We start from the raw sequence: 18,923 nt of genomic DNA, 5'->3' as shown, positions 1-18,923 counted from the left end.
CTGGTCTTTAGTAGGGAGTGGGTTTCCTGGTTCATCCAAGGTTGGAGAACACCTGGATGGATTCATTGGTATACAGTGCTCCATGCATTTGCTAATGAAGTCACTGACAGTGGTGGCATACTGGTCTAGGTTTTCCGCTGAGTACTTGAAGACAGTCCAGTCCACCGATTCCAAGCAGTCCCGGAGATGCTCATCCACTGGCTCGGACCATCATTGTACTTCCTTTTGTGAATGGTCCTCCCATTTCAGCTTCTACTTGTAAGCTGGGAGGAGGAACACAGCGCCGTGATCTGATTTTCCAAAGTGTGGGCGGGGTTTGAATGTTGGCGTCTTTGATGGTGGTGTAGCAGTGGTCCAGAAAGTTCGGTCCTCTGGTGGGCCAGGAGACATGTTGGTGGTACTTTGGCCTTCAGGTTGGCTTGGTTGAAGTTGTCGCATGATGAACAAGGCCTCGGAGAATTTCATCTTGAGAGTGTTTGTGGCATTCTCCACATCCCCATCGTGTGGCATGTTATCTGCTGTCGGGATGGCGGAGGTGAATTCCCACAGCAGATAGTAGGGATGGCGTTTTACTGTGAGGTATTATAGGTCTGGGGAGCAGTGGCTCCCCAGAGTCACTACATCCGACCACCAGGAGGTGTTGACCAGAAAGTATACCCCACCACCCTTTCTCTTGCCCTAGGACACCGTGCGTTCCACACGGTGTATGGAGAACTTGTCAGCTTGTAAGGCATAGTTGGGAGTAGCAGGGGTGAGGCAAGTGTCCGTGAAGCGGAGCACACAACAGTCTCTCAGTTTCCTCTAGAAAGTGAGACTAGATCGGAGGTCTAGGAAAACGTGAGGACTGCAGATGCTGGAGATCAGAGTCAAGAGTATGGTGCTGGAAAAGCACAGCAGGTCAGGCAGCATCCAAGGAGCAGGAGGATCAATGTTATGGACATAAGCCCTTCATCAAGACATCTGAGTTTGTCCGTTTTGTTTTCGATAGCCTGGACATGGGCCAGTAGTATGCTGGGGAGGGGGTTCTTGAAACCGATTGTTTCAACCTCATCCTCAGGCCAGCACATTTTCCCTGTTTCCTTGAAGGTTTCCTGCAATTGGACGGTCCCAGGAGTTGGTCATGCGGGTCTGCTGCTCCAGGTAAGTCCGTCAAGTCCGGGCAGGCTGGGCCTGCCATCACCAACTCACCACGCGCAACTCCCCCTCCCCCTCCATCCCCTTGAAGTTGTAATTTGGGCCTGAATTGGTCTGGTCTCCTTCGGGATGGGTCACAGCAATGGAATTTTTGTTCCTGCACGGTCCCAGGAGTTGGCGGAGTGAGTCTTCTGCTCCTACAGATATGCGAGTCGGGCCCGGCTTCCTTGGCCCACAGTGTCCAGGGATGTACAGGTTAGGTGGATTATCTGTGAGAAATGTAGGGTTATGGGAATAGGGTCGGAGGTGAATCTGAAGTGGGATGCTCTTCAGAGGGGCAGTGTGGACTTGATGACCAAATGACCTGCCTCCACACTGTAGGGGATTCTATGATTCTATAATTTGCCTTGCACCTATGTAAGTCTTAGGTAGGTCACTCAAATGTAAAGTGATATACTGTGATCGTTCTTCCTTAGGGTACCTCTTGTTGCCAGATTACTGATTAAACATCCCGCCTCACACAAGACAAGATGTAAAATATACTCGTTCCTGTTTGTTCTAGAAAATTGTTTCAGATGTATTCCACGAACACGCCAATTTTTGTCAGTTTGATGGTTCTATAATGGCCTTTGCAATGTAAACATCTAATTAGCTTCATGGGTGGTGATTAATAGTTAAAAACAAAAAAAGAGTCACGGCTATTAGGTGGGTGAGAAAGTCATTTGGTTATGTCTGCTAGCACTTCCAGATCCTAGGATTCTCTGGGAAGCAAGGGAGGAGATTGCTATCCTAGGATTCTCTGGGAAGCAAGGGAGGAGATTGCAGAGCCATTGGCCTTGATTTTTGTGTCCTTTTTGTCTACAGGAGTAGTGCCAGAGGACTGGAGGCTAGCAAACGTGGTTCCCTTGTTCAAGAAGGGGAGTAGGGATAATCCTAGTAACTATAGGCCAGTGAGTCTCACTTCTGTTGTGGGCAAAGTCTTAGAGAGAATTGTAAGGGATAGGATTTATGCACATCTGGATAAGAATAATGTGATCAAGGATAGTCAGCATGGTTTTGTGAAGGGCAGGTCGTGCCTCACAAACCTTATTGAATTCTTTGAGAAGGTGACTAAGGAGGTAGATGAGGGGAAAGCGGTAGATGTGGTATATATGGATTTTAGTAAGGCGTTTGATAAGGTTCCCCATGGTAGGCTACTGCAGAAAATACAGAGATATGGCATTGAGGGTGAGTTGGAGGTTTGGATTAGGAATTGGCTGGCTGGAAGAAGACAGAGGGTAGTAGTTGATGGCAAAGGTTCATCTTGGAGTGCCGTCACTAGCGGTGTTCCGCAAGGATCTGTTTTGGGACCATTGCTGTTTGTCATTTTTCTAAATGACCTAGAGGAAGGGCTAGAAGGTTGGGTGAGCAAGTTTGCGGATGATACGAAAGTCGGAGGAGTTGTAGACAGTGAGGAAGGATATGGCAGGTTACAGCGGGATAGAGAGAAGCTGCAGAGCTGGGCAGAAAGGTGGCAAATGGAGTTCAATGTAGCTAAGTGTGAGGTGATTCACTTTGGTAAGAGTAACAAAAAGATGGGGTACTGGGCTAATGGTCGGATACTTGGTAGTGTGGAAGAGCAGAGGGATCTTGGTGTCCATGTACACAGATCTCTGAAAGTTGCCACCCAGGTAAATAGTGCAGTGAAGAAGGCATATGGCGTACTGGCTTTTATTGGTAGAGGAATTGAGTTCCGGAGTCCTGAGGTCATGCTGCAGTTGTATAAGACTCTGGTGCGGCCGCATCTGGAATATTGTGTGCAGTTTTGGTCGCCATACTATAGGAAGGATGTGGAGGCACTGGAACGGGTGCAGAGGAAGTTTACCAGGATGTTGCCTGGTATGGTAGGAAGATCCTATGAGGAAAGGCTGAGGCACTTGGGGTTGTTTTCATTGGAGAAAAGAAGGTTTAGGGGTGACTTGATAGAGGTGTACAAGATGATTAGGGGGTTAGATAGGGTTGACAGTGAGAACCTTTTTCCACGTATGGAGTCAGTTATTACAAGGGGGCATAGCTTTAAATTAAGGGGGGGTAGATATAGGACTGATGTTAGGGGTAGGTTCTTCACTCAGCGAGTCGTAAGTTCATGGAATGCCCTGCCAGTAACAGTGGTGGACTCTCCCTCTTTATGGGTATTTAAGCGGGCATTGGATAGGTATATGGAGGATAGTGGGTTAGTGTAGGTTAGGTGGGCTTTGATCGGCGCAACATCGAGGGCCGAAGGGCCTGTACTGCGCTGTATTCTTCTATGTTCTATGTTCTATGTAAAGAAAAATTACTTTTGCCAATCTAATTTGTTCAATCTATAAAAGTTCTCTACAATTATTGCATTGCCTTTGTTACAAGTTAGAGATAGAGTCATTGAATCAAATAATCCCTACAATGTGAAAACAGACGCTTCAGCCCAATAAGTGCACACTGACCCTCCGAAGAGTAACCCACCTGGACCCATTCCCCTACCCTATTGTCCTATATTTACCCTGAGTCAAGCACCTAACCTACACATCCCTGGACACCATGGCCAATTCACCTAACCTGCATATCTTGGGATCGTGGGAGGAAATCCACGCAGACATGGGGGAGAATGTGCAAACTGCACACAGACAATCACCTGAGGCTAGAATCAAATCTGGGTCCCTGGCGCTGGGAGGCAGCAGTGCTAACCACTGAGCCACGTTACCACCCCATACAGGTAAAGGACATTAAGGTTTGGAGCAAGTCTAGATTAGATTACTTACAGTGTGAAAACAGGCCCTTCAGCCCAACAAGTCCACACCGACCCGCCAAAGCGCAACCCACCCATTCCCCTACATTTACCCCTTTACCTAACACTACGGGCAATTTAGTATGGCCAATTCACCTGACCTGCACATCTTTGGATTGTGGGAGGAAACCGGAGCACCCGGAGGAAACCCACGCAGACACGGGGAGAATGCGCAAACTCCACACAGTCGCCAGAGTCGGCAAATGAACCCGGGTCTCTGGCGCTGTGAGGCAGCAGTGCTAACCACTGTGCCACCATGCCACCCACCAGCGTGTGTAAAAATATTCTAACTCATGCTTATAACTTTACCAAGAAGTATCTTTATAATTCTGTCAGATCAGAAAGTGGGTACCATCTCCATCCAGTTTTCCTCATGGAACATGTATTACTACAGACTGGACGTTAGCTAATGTAACCCCACTATTTAAAAGGTGAGGTAGAGAGGAGGCAGGGAATTATAGACCAATGAGTCTGACATCAGTACTGGGGAAGTTACCGGAGTCCATTATCAAGGATTTTATAGCTTAGAAAATAGTGGCAGAATCAGACACAGTCAGCATGGATTTACAAAATGGATATCCTGAGACTTACGGCCCTTGATATCAAGGCCAGATTTGACCAGGTGGTCATCAAGGAGCCAGAGTTAAACTAGAATCAATGGGAATCAGGGGCAAACTCTCTATTGGTCGGAGTCATACCTGGCACATAGGAAGATGGTTGTGGTTGTTGAAGGTCAGTCATCTCAGCTCCAGGGCATCTCTGCAGGATTTCCTCAGGTAGTGTCCTATGCCCAGCCATTTTCACCTGCTTCATCAATGACTTTCCCTTCATCATAAAGTCAGAAGTAGGGGCATTCGCTGATGATTGCACAATGTTCAGCACCATTCACAAATCCTCAGGTACTGAAGCAGTTCATTGTAGTGATTGTAACGGGATCGGCCAGGTGGACCTCACTGAATATGTGTTCCCTGATTGGGGCTGTTAATCTGGTCCAATCAGGGAGACCTGGCTGACAGATAGGAACAGAAGTATCAGATATCCTGCTCTCACTCTCAGAGCTCAGTGTCAAAGACTCTCCGTGAGTAAGAGTCAAAAAGTGTGGAACTAGAAGAGCACAGCAGGTCAGGCAACATCTGAGGAGCAGGAGAGAAGACGTTTCGTGCATAAGCCCTTCATCAGGCTTATTATGCTCAAAACGTCGACTTTCCTGCTCCTTAGATGCCGCCTGACCTGCTGCGCTTTTCCGGCAACACATTTTCAGCTCTGATCTCCAGCATCTGCAGCCCTCACTTTCTCCTAAGAGAACTCATAGGCCAGTATCCAGAAGAATGCACATCTGGAAACCCCTCGCACATCTGGTTTGGAACAGTTAAATTGTTTAGCAACATCCAAATCAGAACCAATCAAAATAACTTGTCACCACATCCAACACAGGTTGATACTGTAAACACGGAATTAGTGTTTAACCAAATTCGCTCTGGACTCCAAGTCCTTACGTTTGTGCAAGGCCTCTGCTGGACTGAGAATCTACACCAGGGAGCCTTTACAGATTAAGGATACAACTTCAGTTCAGGTTTCTTATGAGAAGCAGCTGGTTCAGGTACCTCTGGTTGGAGTAAAAGGTTCAGGCCCAAGCTTGATGGGGCAGAATTGGTTGAGAAAGATTCACCTTGATTGGTTCAACGTTTTACAATTAGAAAATGGCTGTCTGAGTGATGTCATAATTAAATACCCAGATGCTTTTTGGGGAGGTCTGGGCACATTAAAGGAGCCAAGGCAACCTTGTATGTTGACCAGGATGCAATTCCATGAGGTTCACCCAGTGCCATTTGGCTTTATGGGCAAAAGTAGAGGCAGTAATCAGAGGGCTGGAAAGTGAAGAAATTGTCAAACTGGTCCAGTTTGTAGAATGGGCAGCACCGGTCAAACTGATTGTGAAGTCCGATGGGGTTTGGTTTGCCTTGAAGGGGGGATTTTAAACAAATGCTTTCTGCAGCTGGATGATTACCCAATCCCTCGCATAGAGGCTTCACACACAAAGGTGACAGGTTGTCCTTCACAAGGCTGGAATGAGTCACGTGTATTTGCAGTTATGGTTAGATAAGGATTCCAGGAGATTGCTACAATAAATACCCATAGGGTTTGTACGAATATATGAGACTGCCATTAGGGGTATCATCAGCATGCGCAATAAAATGAGGTAACGAGAGTTCAGAGACAGGATATTCCTATTAGGGTGAAAGGAAAGGCTGGTCGGTATAGGGAATGCTGGATGACTAAAGAAATTGAGGTATTGGTTAAGAAAAAGAAGGAAGCATTTGTCAGGTATAGATATGAGAGATCAAGTAAATCCTTAGAATATAAAGGCAGTAGGAGTATATTTAAGAGGGAAATCGAGAGGGCAAAAAGGGAACATGAGATAGCTTTGGTAAATAGGGTTAAGGAGAATCCAAAGGGTTTTTATAAATATGTTAAAGACAAAAGGGGAAATTATGGAGAGAATAGGGCCACTCAAAGATCAGCAAGGCAGTCTATGTAAGGAGCAGCAGGAGATAGAGGAGATACTAAATGAGTATTTTGCATCAGTGTTTACTGTAGAGAAGGACATGGAAGATATAGAATGTAGGGAAATAGATGGTGACATCTTGAAAAATATCCATATTACAGAGGAGGAGGAGGTGTTGAACATGTTGAAATGCATAATGTTGAATAAATGTGAATAAATCAACAGGACCTGATCTGGTGTATCCTAGAACTCTTTGGGAAGCTAGGGAAGAGATTGCTGGGCCTCTTGCTGAGATATTTGTATCATCGATAGTCACAAGTCAGTTGCCAGAAGAATGGAGATTGGCTAAAGTGATGCCACTGTTTAAGAAAGGTGGTAAGGAAAAGGCAGGGAACTATGAACCAGTGGGCCTGACATCAATGGTCGGCAAGTTGTTGGAGTGAACCCTGAGAGACAGGATTTACATGTATTTGGAAAGGCAAGGACTGATTAGGGATAGTCAGCATGGCTTTGAACGTGGGAAATCATTTCTAAAGAACTTGATTGAGATTTTTGAAGAAGTAACAAAGAGGATTGATGAGGGCAGAGCAGAGGACCTGATCTATATGGACTGCAGTAAGGCTTTTGACAAGCTTCCTCATGGAGATTGGTTAGCAAGGTTAGATCTCATGGAATACAGGGAGAGCTAGCTATTTGGATACAGAACTGGCTCAAAGGTAGAAGACACAGGGTAGTGGTGGAGGGTTGTTTTTCACACTGGAGGCCTGTGACCAGTGGAGTGTCACAAGGATCGGTGCTGGTTTCACCAATCCTTTTCGTCATTTAAAAAAGTGATTTGGATGTGAACATGGAAGGTATATTTAGTAGGTTTGCAGATGACACCAAAATTGGAGGTGTAGTGGACAGCAAAGAAGTTTACCTCAGAGTACAACAGGGTTTTGATCAGATAGGACAATGGGCTGAGAAGTGGCAGATGAAGTTTAATTTAGATAAATGTGTAGTGTTGCATTTTGAAAATCAAATCAGAGTGGATCTTATACACTTAATGGTAAGGTCCTGGGGAGTGTTCCTGAACAGAGACCTTGAAGTGCATAGCTCCTTGAAAGTGGAGTCGCATGTAGATAGGATAGTGAAGAAGGCATTTGGTATGCTTTCCTTTATTGGTCAGAGTATTGAGTACAGGATTTGGGAGGTCATGTTGCAGCTGTACAGGATATTGGTTAGGCCACTGTTGGAATATTGTGTGCATATCTAGTCTCCTTCCTATCAGAAGGATGTTGTGAAACTTGAAAGAGTTCAGAAAAGATTTACAAGGATGTTGCCTGGGTTGAAGGGTTTGAGCGAAAGAGAGAGGTTGAATAGGCTGGGGTTGCTTTTCCTGGAGGGTCAGAGGCTGAGGGGTGACCTTATAGAGGTTTATAAAATCATAAGGAGCATAGATAGCATAAATAGAAGTGTTTTTCCTTGGAATGGTGGAGTCCAGAACTAGAAGGCATAGGTTCAGTGAGAGGGGAAAGATATAAAAGGTACTTAAGGGGCAATTTTTTCATGCAGCAGGTGGTGCGTGTTTGGAATGAGCTGCCAAAGGAAGTGGTGGAGACTGGTACAATTACAGCATTTAAAAGGCATCTGGATGGGTATACGAATAGGAAGGGTTTAGAGGGATATGGGCCAAGTTTGAGACATATAAGGGTTAGATAGGTTGGACAGTAAGAGCCTTTTTCCTCTGATGGCAATGGCCAGCACGAGGGGACATAGTTTTAAATTGAGGGGTGATAGATATAAGACAGATGTCAGAGGTAGCGGTGGCCAGTTCTCCCAGCTCAGTTTTCCTCTGATTTGGTTTTGGTTGGGTTGTACCAACCAGTCAGTTCAAGCTGGAGAATCCAAACAAATAGCTACATTGGAAGGAGGTTCTATGCTAAATCTCACTGCTACTTCTCTGTCCTGCAAGAACCTATGTTTGATTTTATCTTTTTTGCCAAGGGGGTGTTTATGGGAATGTTGCAAGTATTTGGAACAGCATCATTAAGTTGCCATCGTGTCTATTGGATTTTTAAACAGTTAAGTTAGTCTACATTCTGTTCTCTATTGTTTGTATTTCATTCGGTGATCTTTAAAATAAATTCTGTTTTGTTTGCAACTAAGTGATTGGGCTAGCTGCATCACTCCTGGAATATCCACAATACACCTGCTTAAAACAACTCTCAAAGTTAGGGTCTGGGCTACTTTGTGGAAATGTTTTAAGGGGGTTTGGACTGGTCCATAACAGATTGGGGGCTCTTTGCAGGATTTGTTCTTTAGTTCCAATTTGGGACTGGGGTTGCTGGACTTGAGGGCAGCGAGTGGTGGGTGTGTTGATGCCTTTTGTTCTGGGTGTTTGATTTCAGTTGGTTTAAAAAGTGCTTGGGATAGTAATCACGCTTTTAGTTCACTAAGAGTTTTCTGGGGATGGAAGAAGTGACTTTGGGGGCTTTACAAAAGGTGAATAAAGCCAAGCAGCTGGAATTGGCAGTCAAGGTGAAGTTGGAGTTGCCTCCTTCTCTGAGGAAAGGAGAGATAATTACAGCAATAGTCCAGCATTGAGATTTTGCTGGAAACACCATCAGAATCTTTCAAGATGGCTAAAATTTAATTGAAAGTGAAACAGATTGAGTTAGAGGCAAAAGAAATTAAACTGTTTGAATTATGATTAAAAGCAGAGGAAAGAGAAAAAGAACTAATCGCTTTAGCATAATGAAAAGAAAAAGGGAAAGAGAGAGAAAAGAGAGAGGGAAGGAAGAAAGGGAGGGAGTTTGAACTTCAGAAATTAGCACTTAAACAGGAAAGTCAGCTTAAAAGGATGGAGATGAATGCTGAAGGTAAACTTAGTGAGGAAGAGCAGAGAGTTAAACAGCAAGATTAGCAGCTGAAATAGCTGATCATGACTTGGTCCATTAATCAAAATTTGGCTTCCGACATCAATTTCAATCCATGATGAATAGAAATTGGGGGAAAACAAAAATCCTCACGTGGAAAGGGAAAGGTAGAACTCAGTGAAGTTCATAAGGATAACTTACCACAGGGTAAAAAGGAAACCCTCAAAGGAGAAAGTGAAGTTAAAAAGCTCCGGTGTTTTCATTGCATTAAAGTGGGCCACATGAAATCATAATGTTGGTGGGTTGGGAAAAGCACCTGGGATGTCAGATGTAGAAAAACAGGATAAACCAGTGAATTTTGTTGGAGTGATGAAGTGCCAGATCTTCGTAAACCATATACCCTCAAAGATAAAGCTTACTTGCATAGGCCAGGAGCAGCAGGTAAAGACGTTACAATATTAAGAGATACAGGAACCTCTCAATCTTTGTTGGTGGGTTAGGAAAAGTGCTGAGATGCCAGATGTAGGAAAACAGGATAAGCCAGTGAATTTTGTTGGAGTGATAATGGAAAGCACAGTGGGCGGCACGGTGACACAGTGGTTAGCACTGCTGCCTCACAGCGCCAGAGACCCATGTTCAATTCCCACCTCAGGCAACTGTGTGGAGTTTGCACATACTCCCCGTGTCTGCATGGGTTTCCTCCGGGTCCTCCGGTTTCCTCCCATAGTCCAAAGATGTGCTGGTTAGGTGAATTGGCCACGTTAAATTGCCCCTAGTGTTAGGTGAAAGGGGTAAATGCAGGAGAATGGGTCTGGGTGGGTTGCTCTTCGGAGGGTCGGTGGACTTGTTGGGCCGAAGGGCCTATTTCCACACTGTAAGTAATCTAATCTTTGTTGAAAGATGAGAAGATATGTACCTCTGAAGGACTAGGGCCAGAAAAAGTGCTAGTAAGAGGAATTCACAGTGAGACAAGAAGTGCTCAATTATATAGACTGAGGTTAGTGTCCAGTGAAGAGCGGAAAAGTCATGGTAGGAGTATTGGTCAATCTCTCAGCTCCAGGAATACAATTTGTCCTTACTAATTATATAGTTGGTTCACAGGTAAGAGTGCTGGCTACTGTGGTTGAAAAGCCAGTGGAAACTCAGGCAACTCAGGCAAAAAGACGCATATCTCAACTGGATGATATCGAGGTCACAAAGTCACCAGTTCAAACAGGAGAGATCAAAGAGTACCGATAAGAAAGTTGAAGTGGAATCAGCAGAAACCCTGTTTGTTCAGATGGTTAAAACAAAACAGGAGCAGATAGATGACAAGGTAGTAATCTTTAATTCAGAGAAATTAATTGAGTTACAGCAGAAAGACGAGAAACTAAACAAATTCTATCAAAAAGTATACATGGAAATAGAATCTAATGTATCCCGGTGTGCTGCTATCTTAAAAATGCTGTCTTAATGAGGAAATGGAGACCATCACATATTCAGGCAGATGAGAAATGGGCAGAGGTTCATCAAGTCATATTGCTAGTGGGTTATAGAAAGGAGGTGTTGCGGGTAGAACACAAACTATTAGTAAGAGGTTATTTAGGGGAAAGAAAATCTCAAGCTAAAATACAAAAACATTTTTCCTGACCTGGACTGTACAAGGATGTAATTGCATTTTACCAGATATATCATACATGTCAGGTAATTGGAAGACCACAGGCATTAATCAAACCTGCACCTTTAATACCTATTCCTGCATTTGAGGAACCTTTTACATGAGTCTTAATTGATTGCATAGGACTCCTACCTAAAACAAAAAGTGGGAATCAGTATTTGTTAACAATAATGGATGGGCCCACTAAAGTTCCAGAGGCCATCCCATTACTCAACATCACAGCTAAAAGGATCGTGGAGGAGTTACTCAAATTTTTCACTAGATATGGACTACCCACAGAAATACAATCAGATCAAGGGTCACACTTTCCATCATAATTATTCAAGGAAGTTATAGACAACTTAGGTATAAAACAATTTAAATCTTTAGCACATGATCTAGAGTCACAGGGAGAACTAGAATGGTGGCATCAGACATTAAAGAACATGTTGAGGGTTTATAATCAAGACTATCTAGATTGGGATGAAGGAATTCCATTTTTACATTTTGCCATCAGAGATACACCAAATGAATCAACTAAATTCATTCCATTTGAATTAGTTTTGGGGCATGAAGTGAGAGGGCCACTAAAGTTGAATAAGGAGAAATTGGTAGGTCATAATTCAGAGACCACCTTTTTGGACTGCATCAGATTTTAGGGAATGATTAAATAGAGTAGGGGAGTTGGCTAGACAGTGGTTAAAAGTATTACAGCATTCAATGAAACGAGAAGTAGACAAGAAATCAAAAACTCACAATTTTGCTATCGGAGATAAAGTATTAGTGTTCCTTTCAGTGATAGGTGAACCTTTAAAAGCAAGGTTTAGTGGACCTTATCAACTCGAAAGGAGATTGAGTGAGGTGAACTACTTGATAAGGACTCCAGACAGAAAGAAATCTCTCAGAGTGTGTGATGTGAATATGCTCAGAAGAAATTTAATAGGGAAGGAAAGCAAAAGGAGACTGTGCTATTGGCTACAACACAGAGTGAAGAACCAAGTTCAGAAGATTCTGAATTGGACATTCCTCAAATTAAATTGGACAATGAGGAAGTTGTCAAAAATTGCAATAAATTATTGAGTTACCTTCCAGAGGAAAATCAAATGACCTGAAGGAGTTATTCAGACTATTCAGAAGGACAGATAGGAAGATAAAGGGAGGTGGTGTAGCTCTGATATTCAAGGACGACATCAAGGTGGTGCTGAGAGATGATATAGTTTCTATAAAGAATACATTTGGGTGGAAGTTAGAAATTCTAAGAAGAAAAGGTCACTGATAGGCATAGTCTATAGGCCAACAAATGATGACATCACATCGGGGCTGGCAATAAACAAACAAATAACTAATGCCTATAAAAATGGAATGACAATTATCATGGGGGATTTTAATCTCCATATTGATTGGTCGAATCAACTCAGTCCTTGACGAAGAGCTCATTGAGTGTATCCACTCCTTGAACAGTATGGAATGGAACTGATGAGGGAGCAAAGCTACACAGGACATTACAGTCCTGTGTAATGAGACATGAATAATTAATAACCTCATAGTTAGGGATCCTCTTGGAAGGAGCGATCACAATATGTGAAGATAAAATCCAATACCAGGGTCCTGGTAGAATGAGAGAGAACTTGGCTAAAGTAAACTGGAAACAAAGATTTTATGATGGGACAGTTGGCGAGCAGTGGAGAATTTTCAAAGTAATTTTTTGAAATGCTCAGCCAAAGTATATTGCAGTGAAAAGGAAGGACTATAAGAAAAGGGATAATCTGCCATGGGTGTCTAAGGAAATAAGGGAGGCTATTAAATTGAAAGAGAAGGCAAACAAAGTGGCTAAAAACAACATGAAACTAAAAGATTGGAAAAGCTTTATAGGTCAACAGAAAGCCACAAAAAGAAAAGTAAGATAGAACATAAGAAAAACAGCACAGAATATAAAGACAGAAAATAAATATAAAGCAAAAGTTTCTATACATATATAAAATGATAAAGAATGGCTGAAGTAAATGTTGGTCCTTTAGAGGATGAGAAGGGACAGTTAATTATGGGATACGATGAAATGGCTGAGGCATTGAACAGGTATTTGTGACAGTCTTCACAGTGAAGGATACTAATAACATGCCAGTAATTGACAAAGAGACAAATGTAGGTGAGGATCTGGAAACAACCATTATTACAGAAGACGTAGTGTTGGGCAAGCTAATGAACCTAAGGATAGACAAGTCTCCTGGCCCTGATAGAGTGCATTCGAGACTTCTAAAAAAGATGGCAGGAGAAATAACAAGTGCACTTGTGATAACTTTCCAAAATTCATTGGACTCTGGGTTAGTCCCAGCAGATTGGAAAAGAGCAAACTGTTTTAAAAAGCAGGTAGACAAAAGGTGGGGAATTATAAACCGATCAACTTAACTTCTGTAGTGGGGAAGATGGTTGAGTCTATTATCAAGGAAGAAATAGCAAGGCATCTCGAGAGAAATTATCCTGTTGGGCAGATGCAGCATGGATTCATGAAGGGCAGGTCATGCTTAACAAATCTTTTGGAATTCTAAGACATTACTAGCAAGGTAGACAATGGTGACCTAGTGGATATAGTGTACCTAGATTTCGAAAAGGCCTATGACAAGGTGCTGCACAAGAGGCTACTACATAAGATAAGGATGCGTGGCATTATGGGTAGAGTATTAGCATGGATAGAGGATTGGTTGACAAACAGGAAACAAAGAGTAGGGATATATTAATGCTATTCTGGCTGGCAATCAGTGACTAGTGGTGTGGGGACCGCAATCATTCACAATTTATATAGATAATTTGGAGTTGAGGACTACGTGTTGTGTGTCAAAGTTTGCAGATGACACTAAGAGGAATGGCAGAACATAGTGTGCAGAGGACTGTGAAACTTTGCAGAAGAACATAGATAATTTGGGTGAGTGGGCAAAGGTCTGGCAGATGGAATACACTGTTAATAAGTGTGCAGTCATTTATTTTGGTAGGAGTAACAGTAAAAAGGATTATTACTTGAATGATAAAAAGTTGCAGCGTGCTGCAATGCAGAGGGATCTGGGTGTCCTTGTCTGTGGGTACAACAAGTAAGGCAAATGGAATTTTGTCCTTCATTGCTAAAGGGATTAAATTTAAAAGTGGGGAGGTTATGTTGCAGCTGTATATGGTGCCAATGAGGCCATCCTTGGAGTACTGTATGTAGTTTTGGTCTCTTTACTTGAGAAAGGATATTTTGGCACTGGAGGGGATGCAGAGAAGGTTTGCTAGGTTGATTCTGGAGTTGAGAGGGTTGGCTTATGAGGAGAGGCTTATGAGCAGATTGGATTATAATAATTGGAATTCAGAAGAATGGGGGGATGGGAGTAGATCTTATAGAAACATACAAAATTATGAAGGGAATAGATAAGAAAGAAGTAGGCGGCACGGTGGCACAGTGGTTAGCACTGCTGCCTCACAGCACCAGAGACCCGGGTTCAATTCCCGCCTCAGGCGACTGACTGTGTGGAGTTTGCACATTCTCCCCGTGTCTGCATGGGTTTCCTCCGGGTGCTCCGGTTTCCTCCCACAGTCCAAAGATATGCAGGTCAGGTGAATTGGTCATGCTAAATTGCCCGTAGTGTTAGGTAAGGGGTAAATGTAGGGGTATGGGTGGGTTGCGCTTCAGCGGGGCGGTGTGGACTTGTTGGGCCGAAGGGCCTGTTTCCACACTGTAAATAATATAATCTAGAGGGGATGTTTCCACTGACAAGTGAAACTTGGACAAGAGGGCATAGTCTCAGAATTAGAGGGAGCAGATTTGGAGGGAGCAGAATTGAGAAGGAACTTTTTGACCCATCTATCTATGGATATCCTTGCCCTCTGAAGTAGTTGACACTACTGCAGTAAACATATTTGCTGTGAAGATAGATAATTTTTTGAACAATAAAGGAATTAAGGGTTATGGTGAGAGTGCAGGTAAGTGGATCTGAGTCCACGAAAAGATCAGCCATGATCTTACAGAATGGCGGAGCAGGCTCAAAGGGCCAGATAGCCTACTCCTGCTCCTAGTTCTTATGTTCTTATATTTGGAAATAAGCTGGGAAGTACTAACCAAATACTTCTGCGAATCCTCTTACAAGGATGCCTTCCTTGAAGAAGCTCTCTTCCTCCCTCTACAAGGATTTCAGTGAGTCCCTCTCTCACTGCACACCCCAGGTCATCTCCTCTGCACAGAAGCTCTTCAGCCATTCCTGAAGAAGGGCTGATGCCCGAAACGTCGATTCTCCTGCTCCTTGGATGCTATCACAAAGTTAATGCAGTTACAAACACTGATGCATAAAACAAAGGTAATTGGGGAGTTTCCAATAGCATTGACAAACAGAGCAGTACTACGATTCCTGAGATTGAGTAGATTTTATCGGAAATCAGTACCAAATTTTAGCAGAGTGGCTGCTCCATTCACTGATTTACTAAAGAAAGGCAAGATGTTTCAGTGGACAGCAGACTGTCAGAAGGTATTGGATAGCCTGAAAGCTGTGTTAACTACTGCCCCAGTATTAGCCTAATTATACAAAGGCAAAAGTGGGTACTGCACATGCAGGCGATTAGAGTGAAGATTAGAGTGGTGCTGGAAACGCACAGCAGATCAGGCAGCATCTGAGGAGCAGGAAAATCGATGTTTCAAACAAAAGCCCTTCATCAGGTGGTTATCTATGCGTGATGTGGGTGTTGGTGCTGTGCTCTTGTGCATGAAGACAATGAGAAGCCTGAATATTCATCAGCAGAAATAATTGACAATTGAGAAGGAGCTTTTGAGTTTGGTTTGGTGTTACAACATTTATGTTACCAGTAATGTAGCTGAGACAATCATATACACTGATCATAACCCATTGAGGTTTGGGGAGAAATTTAAGGACAAAAATTCCTGATTGTTTATATGGAGCTGGTCAATTTGAAAATTGTGCATGTGGCCGGATGACAAAACGTGATTGACTAGAAATTGTCAAAACTTGGATGAGAAGTGGAGGTGTTCGGTGCCAGGAGTAAAAGGACTTAAACAGAATGTAGTAGTGCATGTTTGCACGTTTATAGTCAAAGTCATGTTTAAAAAGCTCTACTGGAATTGTTTGAGTATGTAACTAGTAGAAATATTTGGGAGAGCAAGTGGTGTGGTTTATTTAGATTTTCAGAAGGTTTTTGATAAATTTCCACATAAGAGATTAACGTGTTCTCATGTACTAACAGTTTAAAATGAAACCATCTTTAGATATTGATGGTTTTTTTTAGGGGGAGGTGTGACGATGCTACTCCTTTGACAAGGCTATTCTGTCCTTGTTATTTTTTTGAGAGGGGCCTTAAAAACAGAAGTTCCGAAGTGTCTGGTTTAGATGGGGCTAATGGCCAATTTGATTATAGCTAACAGATACTGCCTCAGTAAAAAGGCTTTCAAGTTTTAAAAAAAAAGCTTTTACAATAGAGTCATAGAGATGTACAGCATGGAAACAGACCCTTCGGTCCAACCCGTCCATGCCGACCAGATATCCCAACCCAATCTAGTCCCACCTGCCAGATATCCCTCCAAACCCTTCCTATTCATATACCCATACAAATGCCTCTTAAATGTTGCAATTGTACCAGCCTCCACCACATCCTCTGGCAGCTCATTCCATACACGTACCAATGAGAGAGAAGTTCTCCCAGCTCAGTTTTTCTCTGATTTGGATTTGGTTGGGTTGTAGCAAGCCGTCAGTTTAAGATGGAGAATCCAAAGAAACAGCTACAGTGGAAGGGTGTCCCATGCTAAATCTCTCGGCCGCCTCTCTCTCCTGTAAGAACTTGTGTTTGATTTTTATCTTTTTTGCCCGGGGGTATTTATGGGGATGTTGCAAGTATTTGGAACAGCATCATTGAGTTGCAATAGAGTCTACTGGGTTTTTAAGTAGTTAAGTTATTCTATGTTCTGTTCTCTTTTGTTTGTATTTCATTTAGTACTCTTGCAAATAAATTCTGTTTTGTTTAAAACTAAGTGGTTGGACCAGCTGTATTACTCCTGGGATATCCACTATTACCTGTTTAAAACAACTCGCAAAGTTAGGGTCTGGGCAACTTTGTTGAAATATTTTGAGGGGGGACTGGCTTGGTCCATAACAAGATGCACTGCAGAAATTCACCAAAGACTACTTGTATCTAGAAGAATAACACACGCAAGAACGATCAGTTCCACTCTAAGCCATTCATCATCTTGACTTCAGCGATGCTAGGTCAAAATTTCCTCCCTAAGAGCAATATGGGTCTACCCACACCACATGCAATGCAGCAGTTCAAGAAGTCAGCTCACCACCACCTTCTTACCTTGACCAGTTCTGGTCTCCCTATTATAGGAAGTACATTATTTAGCTGGAGAGGTTTCAAAAGAGATAGTTTTGGATCATGCTCAGCATGGACTATTTGGTCCGAAGGGCCTATTTCTGTGCTGTATGACTTTATAACTAGGGATGGGCAATAAATGTTAGCAACACTCAGGCCTCATGAGAGAATAAAATAAAACTTTTAAAGCTTTACTGGAATCTTTTGAGTATATAACTAGTAGAAATATTCGGAAGAGCCAGTGGATGTCGCTTATTTAGATTTTTAGAAGGTTTTTGATAAATTTCCACATAAGAGATTAATGGATTTGGCGGTAGCATATTGAGAAGGATAGAAAATTGGTTCAGACAGGAAACTAGCCACCAAAGGCATGACCCATTATCACTAGTATCCTTATATACAGACAAAGAAGGACACCACTTCAACTGAGAGAACACATCCAAGCTAGGACAGGCGAAATAGAGACAAACATGGGAATTCCTAGAGGCCTGGCATTCAAACCAGAACTCCATCAATAAACACATTGATTTGGAATAAATGAGTCTTTTTCTGAATGCCAGGCAGTGACTAGGGATCGGTACTAGCTCCCCAATGTTCATGATTTAGACAAGGGAACTAAATGTAATATCTCAAAATTTGCAGGCAACACAAAGCTGGGTGGAAGGGTCAGCTATGACGAGGACGCAGAGATGTTACAGTGTGATTTGGAGAGGCTGAGTGAGTGGACAATGCATGGCAGGTGCAGAATAATGTGGATAAATGTGATGTTATCCACTGTGGTAGCAAAATCAGAAAAAACTGATAATTATCTGAAGGGCCATAACTTGAGAGAGGGAAAATGTTCAACTAGAACTGGGCGTCCTTGTGCACCAGTTGCTGACAGTCAGCATGCAACAGTAAAGAAGGCAAACTCTATGTTGGCCTTCATAGTGAGAGGATCTGAGACAGGAATAAGGATGTCTTGATTACATAGGGAATTGGTTAAGCCACAGCTGGAATAGTGTTTACAGTTTTGGTCTCCTTATCTAAGGAGGGATTTCTTGCAAGAGAGAGTGCAGTGAAGATTTTCCTAGCTGATTCTGAGGGGATTGCTGTATGAGGAGAGATTGAACAGTTGAGATTTTATCCACTGAAGTTTAGAAGAATGAATCATGAATCTCCTCAGATCTGTACCGACCCTCCAAAGATTATCCCCATCCCATCCCCAAATCCTGCTTGGGCTTTTTTTTTACCATGGCTAACTCACATAACCAGCACATCCTTGGACTGTGGGAGGAAGTCCATGTAGGACATGCAAATTCTTCACTGTCACCCAAGGCTAGGATCAAATGGCTAGGTTCCTGACGCTGTGAGGCAGCAGTGCTAACCATTGAGCCACCTTGCCATCCCAATGAAGGAGAATCTCCTACAAATCTATGAAATTCCAACAGGACGAGACAAGTTAGATGCAGGAAGGATATTCCTGATGATGGGGGACTGCTGCCTCACAGCACCATGAACCTGGGTCAACTCCAGCCTCGGACGACTGCCTGTGTGGAGTTTGCGCATTCCCCCCTGTCTACGTGGGTGTGCTCCACTTCCTCCGATAGTCCAAACACGTACAGTTTAGGTGGATTAGCCATGCAAAATGCAGGGTTAGGTGGA

The 18,923-nt window shown here is 43.1% G+C and overlaps 1 protein-coding gene across 1 annotated transcript in view; it reads left to right on the top strand.

The window, feature by feature from the left end:
* The first annotated feature begins 561 nt into the window (after nt 1-561).
* Nucleotides 562-18,923, top strand: part of ndufaf1 (NADH:ubiquinone oxidoreductase complex assembly factor 1) — a 46,584-nt gene continuing 28,222 nt past the window's right edge. Inside the window, 1 exon segment of the mRNA XM_072567912.1 lies at nt 562-579. Coding sequence (XP_072424013.1) covers nt 562-579 — 18 coding nt within the window.

The sequence above is a fragment of the Chiloscyllium punctatum genome, chromosome 4 (genome assembly GCF_047496795.1).
Source record: "Chiloscyllium punctatum isolate Juve2018m chromosome 4, sChiPun1.3, whole genome shotgun sequence".
Classification (NCBI taxonomy): domain Eukaryota; kingdom Metazoa; phylum Chordata; class Chondrichthyes; order Orectolobiformes; family Hemiscylliidae; genus Chiloscyllium; species Chiloscyllium punctatum.
This window is presented reverse-complemented; position numbering and strand designations above follow the sequence as displayed.